The 16,312-nt window shown below is 39.7% G+C and overlaps 1 protein-coding gene across 1 annotated transcript in view; it reads left to right on the top strand.

Moving 5' to 3' along the window:
• The first annotated feature begins 909 nt into the window (after window positions 1–909).
• Window positions 910–16,312, top strand: part of LOC110051008 (protein mono-ADP-ribosyltransferase PARP14-like) — a 90,750-nt gene continuing 75,347 nt past the window's right edge. Inside the window, exons 1-7 of the mRNA XM_089297663.1 lie at window positions 910–1,057; window positions 4,511–4,833; window positions 7,312–7,444; window positions 11,792–11,858; window positions 12,591–12,667; window positions 14,558–14,594; window positions 15,272–15,513. Of these exons, the coding sequence (XP_089153789.1) occupies window positions 4,622–4,833; window positions 7,312–7,444; window positions 11,792–11,858; window positions 12,591–12,667; window positions 14,558–14,594; window positions 15,272–15,513 (768 nt within the window). The 5' untranslated portion in view covers window positions 910–1,057; window positions 4,511–4,621. The remainder of the gene's footprint in view (window positions 1,058–4,510; window positions 4,834–7,311; window positions 7,445–11,791; window positions 11,859–12,590; window positions 12,668–14,557; window positions 14,595–15,271; window positions 15,514–16,312) is intronic.

The raw sequence follows: 16,312 nt of genomic DNA, 5'->3' as shown, positions 1-16,312 counted from the left end.
TATTTGTTACGGTTTTAGTTTAGAACCCATGTCACCGTTTTGTCACTAGTTTTGAGAAAGCCGTGTCTAAATGAGATTTAAACTTAACATAGTCTGAGCTCCGGGCTCTGCTTCAAATCTCGCGTAAAAACTCGTAAACGTCGTAAAATGAGGCCTAACTTCGCAGACGCTAACAATTTTCCTCTTGACTGAGCAGCGGGGCAATGACCAAAGACTAGTACCCAGGCAAGGTTTCTGTGAATCGCCGCGGCGGTCAGATTTTTGAAGACTGGATACAAACATGAATAACCACGTGATTATTCAATACTTTTTTTGGAAATTATATCAAAGATAAACTAACTTCATCGAATTTCAATTCTATCACTTAGGGTGCGTTCCTTTGGCATGATCTGGATCAGGATCAGTGATCTAAGATCACTCGGATCATGGTGCGTCAAAGGAACCGACGAATCCACTCTGATCACGGATTCATCGGTTCCTCTAATGAACCATGATCCGAGTGATCTTGGATCACTGATCCTGATCCAGATCACCCCCAAAGGAACGCACCCTTATATTGGGTAAAATGTAAATCAAGTTGGACAACAGTACTCAGGAGGCTTTAGCTCGTATTTCGTAATAATTGCTATCTCTCTGATCACCGTATAAAATAGTCAGTGTCAAACGTAACTGTATTTTGACTATTTTCTTAATGGCAGTTTGCGAAGACGGAAGTGGCCGATTTCGTCCATGCCGTTTACAGTCTTTACACAACTGAGGAATCAATAATAACCAAACAAAATTCACCGTAAAACAACGGATACCATAACTATGGAAACCTAGCATTTGTGTACGTAACTGAGTGATTCGGCCGGTCCTCCTTTGTGAATACAAACGAATCTCAGACAGCCTGTTGACAGCTAACTGTCTCGTGACCATGTAAGATTAACATATATAAAGTACTTGCAGTCGTGCATATCGAGCTCAATCGGTAATCGTGTTGGGTCCATTAATATGTTTTCTTTTTCTAGCTTCTGTAATAACTGCCAGACGCCCAAAGAAACGTTCACTTTCTCAGGTGAGAGTAAATTGAATTTAGTATTTTTGCGCCGAAGCGTAGATATATAAATTTCTTGCGCGGGTTTCAATGTCTTGAACTTCCGCTTTTGTCGCTTTTCGTATAATATAATAAACTTCGAACTAAGAATTTCGAACCTGTGATGCTGACGCTTTCGAAGAATGTACTGCACTGTCGTTGGCGGTCGAATGGCCACACTCAAATCGATTTCCAAATCGAATATGCCACTTATCGACATTGAGCAGTATGATGTTTGTCACACGAACCTTGTGTTATGGCTGTAGCGTGTACTCAGTGATGGAGCATCTGAAGTAGTAACCAGAAGATCTTAGGGTTTATTAGGCTCGAATTCTAGCTGGACTGAGAACTCGAAATTCTTTTCCTAGTATGCCGCTGTCGCTGACAAGAAAAAATAATCGTCATCTCAATGTTAGAGAAATTAAAACGTGGCGCCTTGATCGAAAATCGATTCTTTCAAACTGTTTGAAGTCATACTTAAATTACTACAGTTGTGATTGTCTGTTCTTACTTTAAACCCTTGCTACACTTGCTAGGTTGCATAATACTGTTGTGCTTATTCGCATACTTTGAACTGAATTAGATATAGTCATTGCTGTTGGCAATCTACGAATTATAAATGTTTGGTTATCGATGGCGGAGCGTATTGCCTCGCACGTAACTGTGTTGTAGCAATCAAGTGAAATACCAACGATCCGCACAACAACAAATCTCAGAGTAACTGGGATTTTACCAGCGCAAGGATTTACAAGTTGTTATATAAAACGGACAGAGCAGCGATGAAGCCGGCGCATGAAATTACAGCCGGTGGTCAACATAGGAAATTTTTATTTGATCGTTACTTTGCACCGATCAAGCTGGAAGAATACTGAATTAATGTAAATTCCATAATGCTAAAGGATCATATTCGAGGAAACAGGCCTGTAAAAAGCAGTTTGTATTTTGTGTCCAGAAATGAATTATCAGTAAATCAACTCTAGTCACATTGCTCTTGGAAATTCAACCTTGAGGCGAATGCATGGACACGTGACCATTCAAGGCTATTTTTTGGCCTGGACACATGACGATTCAAGGCTATTTTTGGAATCTGGCATGCATGAACACATGACGATTCAAGGCTATTTTGGTATGACGATGTGATGCTTTTCAGAATTTTTTCATTCAATCAAAAAACATGAGCGTGACCGCTCTTTTTATCGTGCCCAGTTAAGTAAATATGCGATGTTTCACAAGAATCCGTTGCAAATTCATGAAAATATGGGATCCTGAACCTGCCATCTTTATAAAAATTGACAAGTTTGAGGTTTCATATTTTCATGACTGTTTTGCAACGGAGTCTTATGAAACTTTGCATATTTAGTAAATTTGGCAAGATACATGGTTCATTGGAGGTGGTTTTTTTAGTTCGTATGGTGTGATCGTCCGGGTGAGTGTAGTTCTGAAAAGAACTGTAGTTGGTGATTGATGTTTCGACAACCTGAGCGGAAGTCATCTTCAGAGTCAAGTGAATGGTGTTTGTCAGTCGATGATGTTATAAGTCTGGTCCGTTGAACGTGATTGGTCAGTATAGCCATGATGGTATTGGCTGAAAGACTCGTGTAAAGTGTGTTGTCAGTCATTGGTGGGTTTCGATCCGTCTATTGTTAGTCAAATAGGTCCGGTTTTGGTCCGTGTATTGTTAAGTCGGTCTGTTAGAAGTCCGTTTGTCGGTTTCGTTTCCATCATGGATAAGTCGTTTGTAAGGCGCCGGTAGTTGTTGACATCTGTTAAGAGGCGTTTGTTCTAGGTTAGTGTACCAGCTTTCCAGAGTCAGTCGTTGAAAATAGTTCGTACACGAATGTTGTAGCCCACAAACCTACAACTACGTTACGACACTTACTGACCAACGTGAAAGACAGAGACGAACCTAACAACAGACAAGGAACAGTTTACAAGATCAAATGCTCCGACTGCCAGGCTTCCTACATTGGTGAGACTGGCGGAAACCTTAACACGAGACTGACTGAACACAAACGAGCCACGAGAAATGGTGATGCCAACAATCACATTGCTGTACATCATCAACTGACAAACCACAGCATTGACTGGGACTCTGCTCAGTGCTTAACCTACAGTACGAACTATTTGCATAGTGATTTGTAATATCCAATCAGAGTAGAGTTCGTAAATGTAAATACGGTGGAAATTCAGTCGGTCATCGCAATAAAATGTGCCGCTTCGAATGTTTCAATTGCTGCTTTGTTCGAAAATGGGGAATTACAACTGAAACTCTCGTTTCTGGTTATTAAAACACACAAGAAAACTACACACTGGACTTCTAATCGGATAGTAGTAATAGTAATGGTGAAAAAGAAGTTTATTTTGTAGGTAGAGAGACCGCCAGACCGCAATTTGTCCACTAGTGCGATATTTTAAGCCGATGAAAGCAGTTCTTTTTGTTTAGTTCAACGAAGAAATGGTAGTTTTCCGTTTCAGAGTGATTTATTGACATAGTGAGTATGAATGTTATCAGCCAGTAACGCTTGTAATTCACAAGGTAAACATGTTCAACAAAAATAACTTGTTTCGTTTCCTCAGAAACGAAACGGCATTGTTTTCAGTTCAGGGGTGAACTATTTACATAGTGTGGGTAATATCCAGTCAGAGTAAAGTTCGTAATTGTTAATGTAAATACAAAATTTCAGCCAAAACTCGGTGCATCGCGACAAAATGTGTCATTTGCAACATTGCAGTGGAACTCTCGTTTCTCGGTATTATCTTACACAAGAAAACTGCGAACTGGGCTTAGTGCTAGTGAAAAAGAGATATGTAATTTCGAAGTAGAGACACCGCCGCACCACGCGATTTGTCCACCAATGCGACATTTTAAGCCGATGGAAGCAGTTAGTTTTGCCGGTTTAGTTCAACAAAAAAATGGTACTGTTTTCCGTTTCAGAGTGATTTATTGACATAGTGAGTATGAATGTTATCAGGGTAAACACTTGTAATTCACGAGGTTAACATGTTCAGCAAAAATAACTTCCCGAAACTAAATTTTATTTCGTGACACGGAAAGAAAAGGAAATTAAAATGTCATGCAGGTAGAAGTAATAAGCGACTTAAATGTTCCTAAGTCTTACTGAAACGATGTATTCTAGAGAAACGAACTGAAGATAGCTGTTTCCTTGCTTGATTTAAATGTGACTTAAGAGACCGTTTGGATATTTTTGAGCTAGAAATTGTGCACAATTTAACTTGAATTTTGCACTACTTCATGTTTATCTTGTACTTTATTTCTCTTTAAAGGTCTTCTTTATTTGAGGTTTAGGGATCATAAAGTCTTCGGTCTTTGTCTCTGATGTCTTTAATATAGATCTTTGTTTTCTTGACACCCTTGATGAGTCCCAGATCTCCCTACGCCATTTAACGCGATAGTTCTACTGTGTTTCTTTGCAGATTGGCAGACCCAGTATGAGATCTCTTGGTGTGAGCCCTCAAACGTCTGAGCTGTCTTGGTCTGGCTAGGATCCATTATTCGTGGTTCTTTTTCACCAACAGTTCTTAGTGATGGAGGGACTGAGAAATGTTGTTTTGTTCGCACGTGAAGAAGTAAGACTGACAGAAAATGGTGATGTGTTCACAGGAACTCTCAGTGAAATATCACAAATCAAGAAAAAGCCTGGGCGGTATAAGACCGGGATATACTTTCGTCCAGACATGACTAGTGGTGAAGTAAGAAGTGAACTTGAGAAGAACTTCCCTCTCTTGCAAAATAGAAGGTATGGCACATTTAAGGACGATATTTGCTTTCGTCGTTGTCCTCAGGCCTTTTAATTTTCCCATGGCAAAAATGCATTGAAATGTTTTATCAGCTTTTACATAATTAATTGAGGGAAATGGTTATGAAGCCCGGCAAACATCAAAGGAGCAAACAAAGATACCAAGATTTATGTTGGAGGGTCCATAACCGTCCACAATCTTTTGTTTTGCGCTTATACACTATGCATGAATTACGTAACCAAAACGTTTCTTTTGGTTAGTTCCTCAGTCAGTAGTAAACAACTATTGTGTTTTGTGCACGGTCAAGACCAAAACAGACAACAAAACATACAACAAAGAACTTTGTCGGGTTTCATAACCATTCCCCTAACCCTAACCCTAACTATGGCTTTTACGAGCTAAAAATGATAAAAAAATAGCAACTATTCCATTAAGTAACTGTGGTAAATACAAATCGAACACCTTGGATGTTGCTCACAGCTGAATTTATAACCTTGTTTTATTTGCTTATTTGCCATTTTTCCATCAGGCAAATCTCAAAATGAGAGATGCGCAACAATGACGCCAGTAAAGGTTACCGTAGTGCAGTGTAAATTGTCCTTACAATTTGGTTCAAAGCAAGCATTGGGAATTCCTTCACTCATTCTTTCACCATGCTGACATCATTGTTGCACGGAAAAAATAACAAATAAGAGAATACATGTAGAACAAGGTTACAAATATAGGTGTGTAGAAAAGTGTTTTGGAGTAGGCTACGTACATGTACTCTAAGAAACTTACCGTAAATCCTCGAATTAGCGCCTCTCCTCAAATAAGCGCTCCTCCTGTCAACCAAAATTTAAAATAAGCGCCTCTCCTCGAATAAGCGCCCCATGTCTTCTTCTAAATTTGAAATAAGCGCCCTGGGCGCTAATTCGAGGATTTACGGTATCTACGCGTGTATATCAACCTGGGACTTGGTTATCGCCACTGATGAGGATTCTGGCAGAATTAATTTGGACGGGTTGATTACAAGCTATTACAAGTAATTTAGAGAATGAAAATTTTAAGGGGAACTTCTTTCTGTTTTAATTTGGGGAATAATGTTTTCCAAGTTGTAGCGTTGGAACAATTTCACTCCTTCACTCCTTCACTCCTTCACTGGGTCATTTCCTGGTGGACATTTGGAATCCTGGGGGAGAACTCCCGTATGAAAAGGTCAGAGATCCTCGTCGGAAAATTCGAATGTAACTCGTAAAGAAGACTAATGTGAACGTGGCTCGAGATCCATTAGACCCCTAAAAGTTACCACTTAAAACAGAATAGATTCGATTACTGGTCACTGTTCAAGAAAGGATCCCGCGCGCACTTGTAGACCCGTCTCCTGTACTCGAGAAGTAGCGGAAATCAAGCCTAAAATCGGAAATTAAATGAGAGCGTTTCTTTTAATATTATTCCTTCGAGTGCATCTATAGGATACTTAAACAGCTGAAAATGGCGACGTCTTGTCATCAACACCCTAAGTGAGACCAGAATCCTTGATTTGTACCCAAGCCGACGAGCATCCCCGACCTTTTCACATAGGAGTCCCCCCGGGTATCGACCGCCGTCTAAGGTCTAACGCCGTTTTACATTCGGTTACGCCGTGTCAAGTTAGTTATTTTTCGAGAGAATGATTTTTCGATTGTAAGGAAAATACTTATGGTTCTTTCTTAGCGATTCGATCGTGATGGAAAGTCTTCATAGTTTTTCCTTTGCAAGCGTAACCTATGTGATATTGTGAGTTCGAAAGTAATCGATATAAACAAATGATTAAAAGCTCCAGACGATTTTTTAAACACAAGAAAAGGAAAAACAAAAGCTACCTTTCGGCAAATGTTTTCTTAACATAAACGTATGCGTTACAGAAAAAACATTGAAGAAGAAAAAGAAAAAGAATCAATAGTCACCGCTTGGATTCGAACTTGCATAAGCTACTTGTCAATCAGTAACTAAGGGGGTGAAAGTGTCGGTGAAAGTCAGTGATCATATACCTACGTATTGAAATGCTGGGTAGTTAGCACTCCTGCTGTCTGGCGCGTTGTTCATTGTATTAGGGAGCTTAATCAACGACGGCAACGACGCTGAGGACGACGCCTAGTAAAAAATGAATTTACATTTTACCAGCGAAATTCGCTATTGTCTAGATCTGTTCGGTACGCCAATGGCCCTAAAAACGTGCTTAAGCTAAATACGTAACGACGGCGTTCAATTCCAAATGGAAATACGAAAAATAAGCCGTTGTCGTCCACGTTCCGTAGACGACGCAGAACTTGGTCATTTTACGTTGTTGTTTTGCGGAGGACGGCAAAGAAATGTACATAGCTGTATTACGCACGTGCACAGCTATTGTTTTTCTCATTAAACGTTTTGTTTAGTGTCGCTCTTGTTGCCGTCATCTTCGTGGTTTGTTTAAGTTAAGCTCACTATTGACTTGCTTGAGGTTTTGTTGAATTTAGATTCTCATGTGCAGCACGTGCAACGCAGAACGGGGCAAGACTCGAATTTCGTGGTGAACGCCGTGTCTGGGATGGCAAAACTATCAGCAAACTGAAAGGAAAATCAGTCCTGTACTTGGTTATGGAAGATGAGGTACATTGAAAGATATTAATTTCAAATGCTTGTCATGTGCTTGCAATTTTGTTGACATCGGAGGACAATTAAGGGCTGGTCAAAAAGTACAGGGGGTCGGGTGGGCGGGAGTGGTGGTTAAAAAACACCTGACCCACCCCTTCCATTTGGCACAAAACTGACCCACTCCTAAATGAGGCTCAAAAATTACATGATCCACCCCTTATAAAAAATGACATTTTTGGTTGCATAATCCAACAAAATCAGATTTTGTGTATGAAATTGCGGCTCGTTTTAGATTTATTTCTTAACAATAATACAAAATCATCTAAAAATAATATTGTTTTCGTAAACTCTAAAAACCTTCACCTTAATCCTTTCACACTTGGAAAAAGACTGAAGTGAGTCCTTGGATGTGCACTATTGAGTTATGGATGCACGCGGGAGGTTGCTAAGCACGAAAGAAGCGTAAGAGTCGCACGAGGCGATAGCCGAGTGCGACTCTAACTTCTTGAGTGCTTAGCAAACCTCCCGCGTGCATCCATAACTCAATAGTGCACGCTATAGCGTTTACCATTTGTTTTATAACATAACATTGAGACACTGGAACAACAGAAGTCCTTTTATTGAGCTACATCACAAAAAAAATGTTCGTGTAGTCTTACATGACAAGTGAAAACAAGCGCGCGAAAATTCATTCATGACAACCGACTGCACACCAGTAACTCGATAAAGTTTCATCTTCAGACAACTGTGAAGACAGTTTCGCATTTCTGGCAGAATAACGTCGGCCATTACTTTGGAAACAATGTCTGTCAAAAGATTTGCTTTGTAAACATTAGCACACACGTCAGCAGCGTACACCCATGGGCAAATAGTAGACGCTAAATTAACCAATCAGAGCGCGCGCTTTGCTTTAGTTATGTTATAAGTGTGTTTAGATGAGAGTATGTAAACACAGTTGTGACGTTTTAGATTCGCGGGTATTTTTGAGAATTATTTTATAAAAGCAAAAGAGCACTTTTTCCATGTTTACATAGCCTCATCTAAACACTCACGGGGCTTGCAGAATTTTCAAAAGTTATGCAAACCCGAGACGTAGTTGAGGGTTTGCATAACTGTCTCGAATTTTCCCAAACCTCCTCGTGTTTAGATCAGGCTATGTAAACATGGAAAAAGTGCTCTATTGCTTAATTAAGATACAAGAATGTTCTCACTATGGATTCATATGAGAGATTATTTTCACTCCTTATGCAGGTCTATGCTAGTGAGTCTTATGACCCTCGCTAGTACTCAATTGTTTGGTAAAAATTTGGGCAACTCGCAAAACTTTTTTGGTAAAGTGATTTTCCGGTGGCCCCCCCCCCCGGAAAAAAAATTGCCCGTATGCCTATGACAGAGAGACAGTAGAAAAATGAAATACCTTTTTGAAATCTTATATAATCAGGAGCCATAATCGGGGACGGAGACCGTAAGCGCGCGCCATTTCAAGTATTGGGGTTGTCCCCATGATATGGGACAATAATTCTATTTTTAGAACAAATTGCGCCATCACCTGCGGCACAGGCGCGTACATGCTGCGAGGATTTTTGCGGATGTCGCGCGGGGGAAATGGCATCCGAAATTCCCGAAATGTTTCATGGTTTTGCCCCACAACTCAACGCGTTTACGTCTGTTGGAATTTTGCTTAAGTATTTTCGTCGTAAGCTGTTCCAGTTTGAATGAAGTAAGACAGTGTCGAATTTAGGTATGTTCCGCTGTAAGCTTATATATATCTCTGACCAAGTTGTGTTCCGACTGATGCTTCTTTTACATGAGCTGTACATCACTCCACTTTAAATTTCACATATGTTGAAGATTAACAGCTTTTCCATTACACAGCAAAAAACTAGCTGTATATATTCAGATATAGCAGAGCTTCAGGACTTCATAGTTTCCTAGCTCCTCTTGCCACACGCTTGCGAGGAATTTATCAGTCTATCGCGACCGAAAAGTAAAACAAAATACTTGCTAGTTTGAGTTTCGCTTGAATTGTAAGCAACGCTTGATGTTTCATCAAGGCTTAATAACTTTACGTCCGTAGATACTGCTCAGTTTTATTCCTGTAAAAATCCAGTAAATTCTCTGTTGTCGATGAATGAGAGCGTCTACCGATGCGTGTTTTGCACAGTCAGTAGACATGACAAATTGTACTTCCGCCGCACTTTCGTGTGAAAGCGTACATCGGACTCAAACAATAGCTCTATAGTTTTAAATATGTTTAAGCTTGATAAATGTTTGAGAACATATTAAAAGCTAAGCTGAAAATATGCGAATAAAGCAGAAATAATCAGCAAAGTTACGATGACGCTTTCTTTAATCAACTTTGAATAATCATTTCGATTTTGTTGATCGAGTTATCAAACTCCTTGTCTATTTCCATTTTCGCAGTGTAAAACTTCACTATGCTTACGTTGAAGAAACACACATGATGTAAGTAGCCTTTTTTGGATTCGTGAAATTTGTTGCAGCATCTCAGCAGAAAAGATAACGAAAGAAATCTTTGTCAAGATTTGTTGACAATTGAAAACAACGACTCGGACTTGAAAGTGCACGAGCCGCACTATGCAAATGAGCTAATTGTACGCGTCAGACTTTCCTTTCAAAAACTTTTGCAAACTCACCAAACAAGCAGAAACAATAAGAAACCATCAAAACAGCTTTTGGTTATGATTAACCATTGTCCGAGAAACTCACAAATTAACTCGATACCAGAGTAGAGAGTTTTCTTGCTATATTCTTAAGTCAGAACAAACACAAAAACATACGCGTAAGCTTACAACTAGCGTGAGCAGATCTTATTATTCATTCCCAGCGCGAGATTGAAGTCTTGTTTTCGACCCTGAAAAACCCACCTTTTCCGTTGGCTCAGAGCATAAAACTACATATAAGCGCCCTGGTTCTTAGTCCCTGTCTTATTCCCTGCCATCGCTGTGAAAGATACGCAAGAGAATCTCTCAACTCTCACCATTTGATCATGCAACGTGACAACATCCACACGAGAACCCCCGACATGTGCGTGGATCCGCGAGGATATATGACGTCAGGATGGCGCAATTCGTTCTAAAAATAGAAAAATTGTCCTATATCATAGGTGCGCGCGGATCCCAAGACTTACGGTCTCCGTTCCCGATTATGGCTCCTGATATAATCATAAATTAATCATAAATTTATTCATATTCAAGTGTCCTATTTGAAAAGTGCGATTCAATATACAGCATATGCACATGACGTCACGGCAGCCATATTGGTGTCCCAAAACAATGAAACGGTGGCCATGTTGGTGTACCAAACCAATCCTGTGGGAGTTCAACTCTTCTTATTTAAACACTTTTTTTTGTTCTAATAAATTTGCATGGCTGCTGGACACGTGAGTGCATACGCTCTATTCAAATCGAAGGACTTGAAATGTACAGGCCATTTAAAAACTAGCGGTAATCGAAGGTCAGTGGAATGTGTTGGACGCTTTTCAGTTAGCTTCATTCTGATTGATTTTGTTTCCCGAAATTCAAACTGCTGAAATCGTGTTTTTATTATTCTATTATTTTTGATTCTCTTGATATGTCAAGTTATTCATAACGTATTTCCCGTAGAATACCAGAGTTGCGTAGCTTCGCCAATAGCTTTTGCAAACCGTTTTCACTTTTATTACTTGGAAAAAAGACCCTGAGAAAAAATATCCCACAACGGGAGGTTTTTGCTGCATTTGGCTTCGTGTGGACAATTTCAGGTAAAGTTTGGTTTCTGACTGTGATTCAAAAATCGACAAGCTGTCCGTGTAAAATACAACTGCAGAAACTGAGGGAGCAATTTCAGATTACTTGGTATTAGGAACGAAAAGTGCATTTATCTCAGTAAAAGGTGTGGTCCGTGGTCTGCAGTCGGCTAGGAACTATATAGTCTATAAATATGACATGATTTACAGGTGTGGACTGAGCTTCTACCGCGGTTTGCGGTGCCATAGACATCGAATTTCAAGTAAGCAAATTTTCAAGAGGAATCGCTACGTTTTGTCTGTTCTTTATTCCGTTTTCCATTTCGCTTCAACAAGAGCGGGGATATATAAGTTTGACTGTTATTTTTAATCTTGAATTTGGCTTCTTCGACGAAGAATACATATTTGACTGTTGATCCCATTTAAATTTCGCTTCAAGAACGAGGCATTCGTGAGCGCGAGATCGCGGTAGCAGGATGTAAATGAGGAATATTTTAGTGCTGGCGAGGTATTGCGAAGTTTAGCAAAACAGAGTCTGTTTTTGAAAACAAGATTATACCAGATTGAAAAAGATTTGAAAAGATCTAATTCTTTCCTGTCTTCTTTTGCTTAAGATGTCACAGTTGCTGCCACAGTCTGCGACAGTCACTTTCAGTGATGGCGCCAACTGCAATACAAAAGGTATAACAACTAGTCTATTATCTGTATTATAAATCTTGACTGGGTGGTTTATTCGTTAAATTATAATATCAAATATGTATATAACATTTGGACAGGAAGACACATCAGCCTTAGCTGGTTTTCATGCAGGTCCTCTATCCTGATCGAATTGGGATTTGGAAATGTTGGTTTTTCAGGGGGGAGGAAAACCGGAGAACCCGGAGAAAAACTCTCAGAGCAAGGCGAGAACCAACAACAAACTCAACCCACATGTGGCACCGGGCCGGAATCGAACCCGGGCCACATTGGTGCAGTTTGCCTTTTTGTCGAGGCTCGAGGGTAGTACGTCGAGGATGGTCAGGGTAAATGATCGAGGGTGAAGGGTAACGGTACACAACTCATTCAAATCGAAATATAAACAGAGGCTCATGATTACACGAGTTCCTGTTTTCGCCGCTGGCTGTGACTGTGGCCTTGTCTATAACTTTTTCATTCCCACGGGCTCTTGGTCACACTGGGCGTCAGAATTTAGCGCTTTCTTTTTCATTCTTTTTTTTTTTTGGCATTCAATTTGGGCTTCAATGTTAGGTAAATAATTTTTCCGTTGGGACTTGAATTACAGCAGAAGAAACGCGAACGCTGAAGACGCTGTAACACATGTAAAAAATAATTTTCCTTTACAATCTTGTAGAATTTTTGGACCCTCGACTAGTTCCCCTGATACCAATCATTATCTGTTGTATTTTATTCAAGCCAATATAGAGGACAAGAGCAATCTCCATGCAGAAAGTTCACTATCACCTTTATTCCCTGGATCTTTTGATTATGAGGTACATATTTTTCATAGCGTAGGAATGTTTCTTTAAACTGTATGTTTGTTTTACACTTTTTCAGTAGACTTAACATCGGTGAACAAAACAAAACAACTGCTTGTTTCCTTTTTCATATAGCAGTTGTTCATTATCGATTTCCATGGTTACATTCATTCCATTAACTATCAGTATCTCCTCACTTTGTAAATACATGCAGCTGGTCATGTACATGTTCCTTGTCTTCCCCGGAACAATGGGAGCGGGGGGAGGGGGGGGGGGGCGCTCACATGTAAAAAGGACGGCGGTGCTCGTCGAAAAGTTTGAAAAGAACCCCTAAGAGGTATCAAGATCATGTTTTGTGGGCCTAACTAGAAATGTTTTCACCCCTAAGAGGTACGGCCAATTCTAAAACAACACTTTATCTCCTGTCATATTCAGTTTTTCGGCTCAATGCCCTAAAAGGTACCATTAAAACCCCCGCTGTGGACCTTTTGATGCTGAACACCCTGAGAGGTGCCAAAATCGTGGTTTTAACCCTTAAAAGGTACGATGACCACCCCTGTCTTTTTTATATGGGAGTTCCCCCCCAGGGCCTCGTCATCCACAGCACCCTTGTCATAGACATCAACATATTCTAATTGGTGTTAAAACAAAACGGCGTAGCTACTTGAACGTCCATGACTATACATTTTGATTTCCCGCTCCAAACCAGTGGAAGAATCGATGGAAAGAAATAGGCTGAGGGGCGAAGAATACTATGGTCGTGACCTGATTTACCAGTTCCGATTCTGACTGCCATTAATTGCGTATTGATTTTCATGGCTGTGAATTGTGAATTTCTTTTTTCACTGGAACGTATCCATGAATCAACGCTTAAACAGTTCCTGGTAAGATTTTTCTAAAAGGAACACCTCTAATTTGGCTTTTTTACCTGCATATTCATTCAGAGTCAAGATTGACACAAAAGGTCTCATAGAATGTTAACTGTTGTAAAAGTTTATTTATTTTCAAAACAAGTTTCTTTAACATACAGTGCTTTTCATGGGGAAAACAAAAAACATCCTTTAATAGTTAATACGAGGGTCTTAATGGGGTTAACCGCTAGCCGTAAAACACGCCAAAACTTTAGCCGTTAGGCGTAAAAATTGTACAATTTTAACCGTTAGCCATAAACACTCTCAGTTAACCGTAGAAACATTTTTTAGCCACGTAATTGAAAGTCTCAAGATCTTGTTTTTGAGTGGCATGGCCTTGGTAGTACATGGAAAAACCGGGAGAATAATTGTGTCTGGCAACAATTCTTACTATAATGCCTTTTTCCATCCCAAATATGTTTTACAGAATACAGTAATCAAATTAAATTAGAAACTTTTTTAAACAATGGAACTTAATTTGTAACTTTTTGAAACAATGATTCTTAAGGTTCTAAGACTTCTGTTAACCGCAAGGAAAATGAATTAACCATTAGTCTTGACATATACAAGCACCACCCCATTAGGTAAAGGTAAAGTCTGCATACGAGCCAGGTGGCCCATCAGGCCGGAGCTTATCCAGGTTTCTGTAGCATGAAGCGACTAGGAGTATTTCTACTCCCCCCCGGATGGGATGCTAGTCCATCGCAGGGTTACCCCCAGCATTAAGTTTGCCGGTACCCATTTATACACCTGGGTGGAGAGAGGCACTGTGAGAGTAAAGTGTCTTGCCCAAGAACACAACACAATGTCCCCGGCCAGGGCTCGAACCCGGACCACTCGATCCGGAGACGAGCGCACTAACCATGAGGCCACCGCGCCTCCCACCACCCCATTGAGACCCTCAAATACTGATGGCTTTTCCAGTTCACCGGAAGTTAAGCAGATAGTCACGTTTTTATACTGTAGACATACTCTCTTTTCTCTTTTTATTTAGGAACTGATGGATGGAGACTTTCCACAACTGTCTCCAGGTGACTTAGTCGTTTGTAGTTAAAAAGTGTAGGAATAAATGATATGACATTCAATTTCTTCCTGGTACGGTCAGGGAATATTACCAATTATTATATGGCTGTGTCTCACAAGGACTGGGAACTACCGAATTCACGAATTTGATTGGCTGAAATCGATATTGACCGCGGTCTAGATTTTTCCATCTAGACCGGCATCTAGACCGGTTTCATTTTGCGTTGAAAAAGTAGCAAACTAAAATACAAAAATGTTCACCGTTTTCTTTTATTTTCTTCTCAATCATTTATGGAAGTGCCAAAAAGCCTGATGACAAAAAAAAAAGTAAAGAGGACAAGCAAATTTAGGCAGGTTTAAGTTAAGTTCATTTCCGTATGCAAGCAAAATTTCAGCAAACCAGTTACATTAAACGAATTAAAATTTTCTTCTTTGCCATAAAATAAACATCTTATTAACCGAGCTAAGTCGGTCTGTATGGGAGAATCCTGACCTCGGTCGTGTGTACAGACCTCACTGGGTTCTGTCTGTACTCACGACCTCGGTCGAGATTCTCCCATACTGACCGACTTAGCTCGGTTAATAAGAGCTAAGTATTGCGATCATCTCATAGCAGAGACGACATAACATGGTAATGTTGTATCACTTTTGTAATTTAGTTTATATTGTATTTCTCAAACTGTAGATTTCATTCAAGGCTACTTTGCCGATCTTCCTGAGGAGACCGATTCAACTCAGTGGAATAGTCAATCTCAAATTCCACAAGGAGATTTATTTGTACCAAGTGTAGACTTGGGAAATTGTCGTTCCGACCTTGGATTGACAGATCAAACTGGGAGGTCTATGACCTTGCCTGCATTTAATAATACTTGGAATGGAACAGTAGGAGCCATGCCACCTATCGCACCAGTTCTATTACAGAGTCAGGTGAATTAGAACTCTAACTAACATACTTGCCATAATACGCTGGTTAGTTTTGCAAAATTTGATTTAAATCTCTGCGCTACAAATTTCTTCCATAGAAATTACCTTGCTTTTGTTTCTGCGCAGAAAAGAATGTTTATAACTATTACCAATATATCAGGATCTAAGAAGACCAACGTTTCCTATTTTATTGTTAAAAATTTGTACCAAAATAACACAGCAGCCTTTTTTTCCTGCCATTGATCTCTTTTTGCCAGACATTTCCAATAAAGATCCCTCAATTAAGGTGTCTCCCTATAGTTTTACAGTCGCACGCGCGCTGAGGATGCGAAAACTTAAGGTGGCCGAACACAGTTTCTGATTCCTGTGTTTCATCACCTTTTTCTCTAAAACCATTGCTCCTTTGGTCGCCCAAAATGGCAACACGCAAACAACACAAACTTCGGTTTTTTGATAGTTAAGCTGACGTATGTGCCGTTGCCATGGCAACATAAAGAAATATACACCGACCTTTAAAAAAACTGTGTTCAGCCACCTTAATTTTTGAGGTAATAAGCAATAATGAAATAATGTTTTACTATCATTTTTTGTTAAATCTTGGCCTTTAGTCTTGAATTATTAATGACCAAAGAAATGAAATTTTAACCGTTTATTTCCGAGTGATCCTGGATTAATCTGTTTAGTTAAAAAAGAAACGGAAAATCCGTTTTTGGATTTTTCCAAAGAAACGCACCCTTGCAATTGAAAATTCTAATATAAAAAACCCTCGATCATGGAAGGTTTTTTGATGTTTTGCGATAAA

This window comes from Orbicella faveolata, unplaced genomic scaffold (genome assembly GCF_042242905.1).
Source record: "Orbicella faveolata isolate gen_17 unplaced genomic scaffold, um_ofav_v1 contig_3, whole genome shotgun sequence".
Lineage (NCBI taxonomy): Eukaryota > Metazoa > Cnidaria > Anthozoa > Scleractinia > Merulinidae > Orbicella > Orbicella faveolata.
Note: the sequence above shows the minus strand (reverse complement) of the source record. Positions and strands in the feature narration are given on the sequence as shown.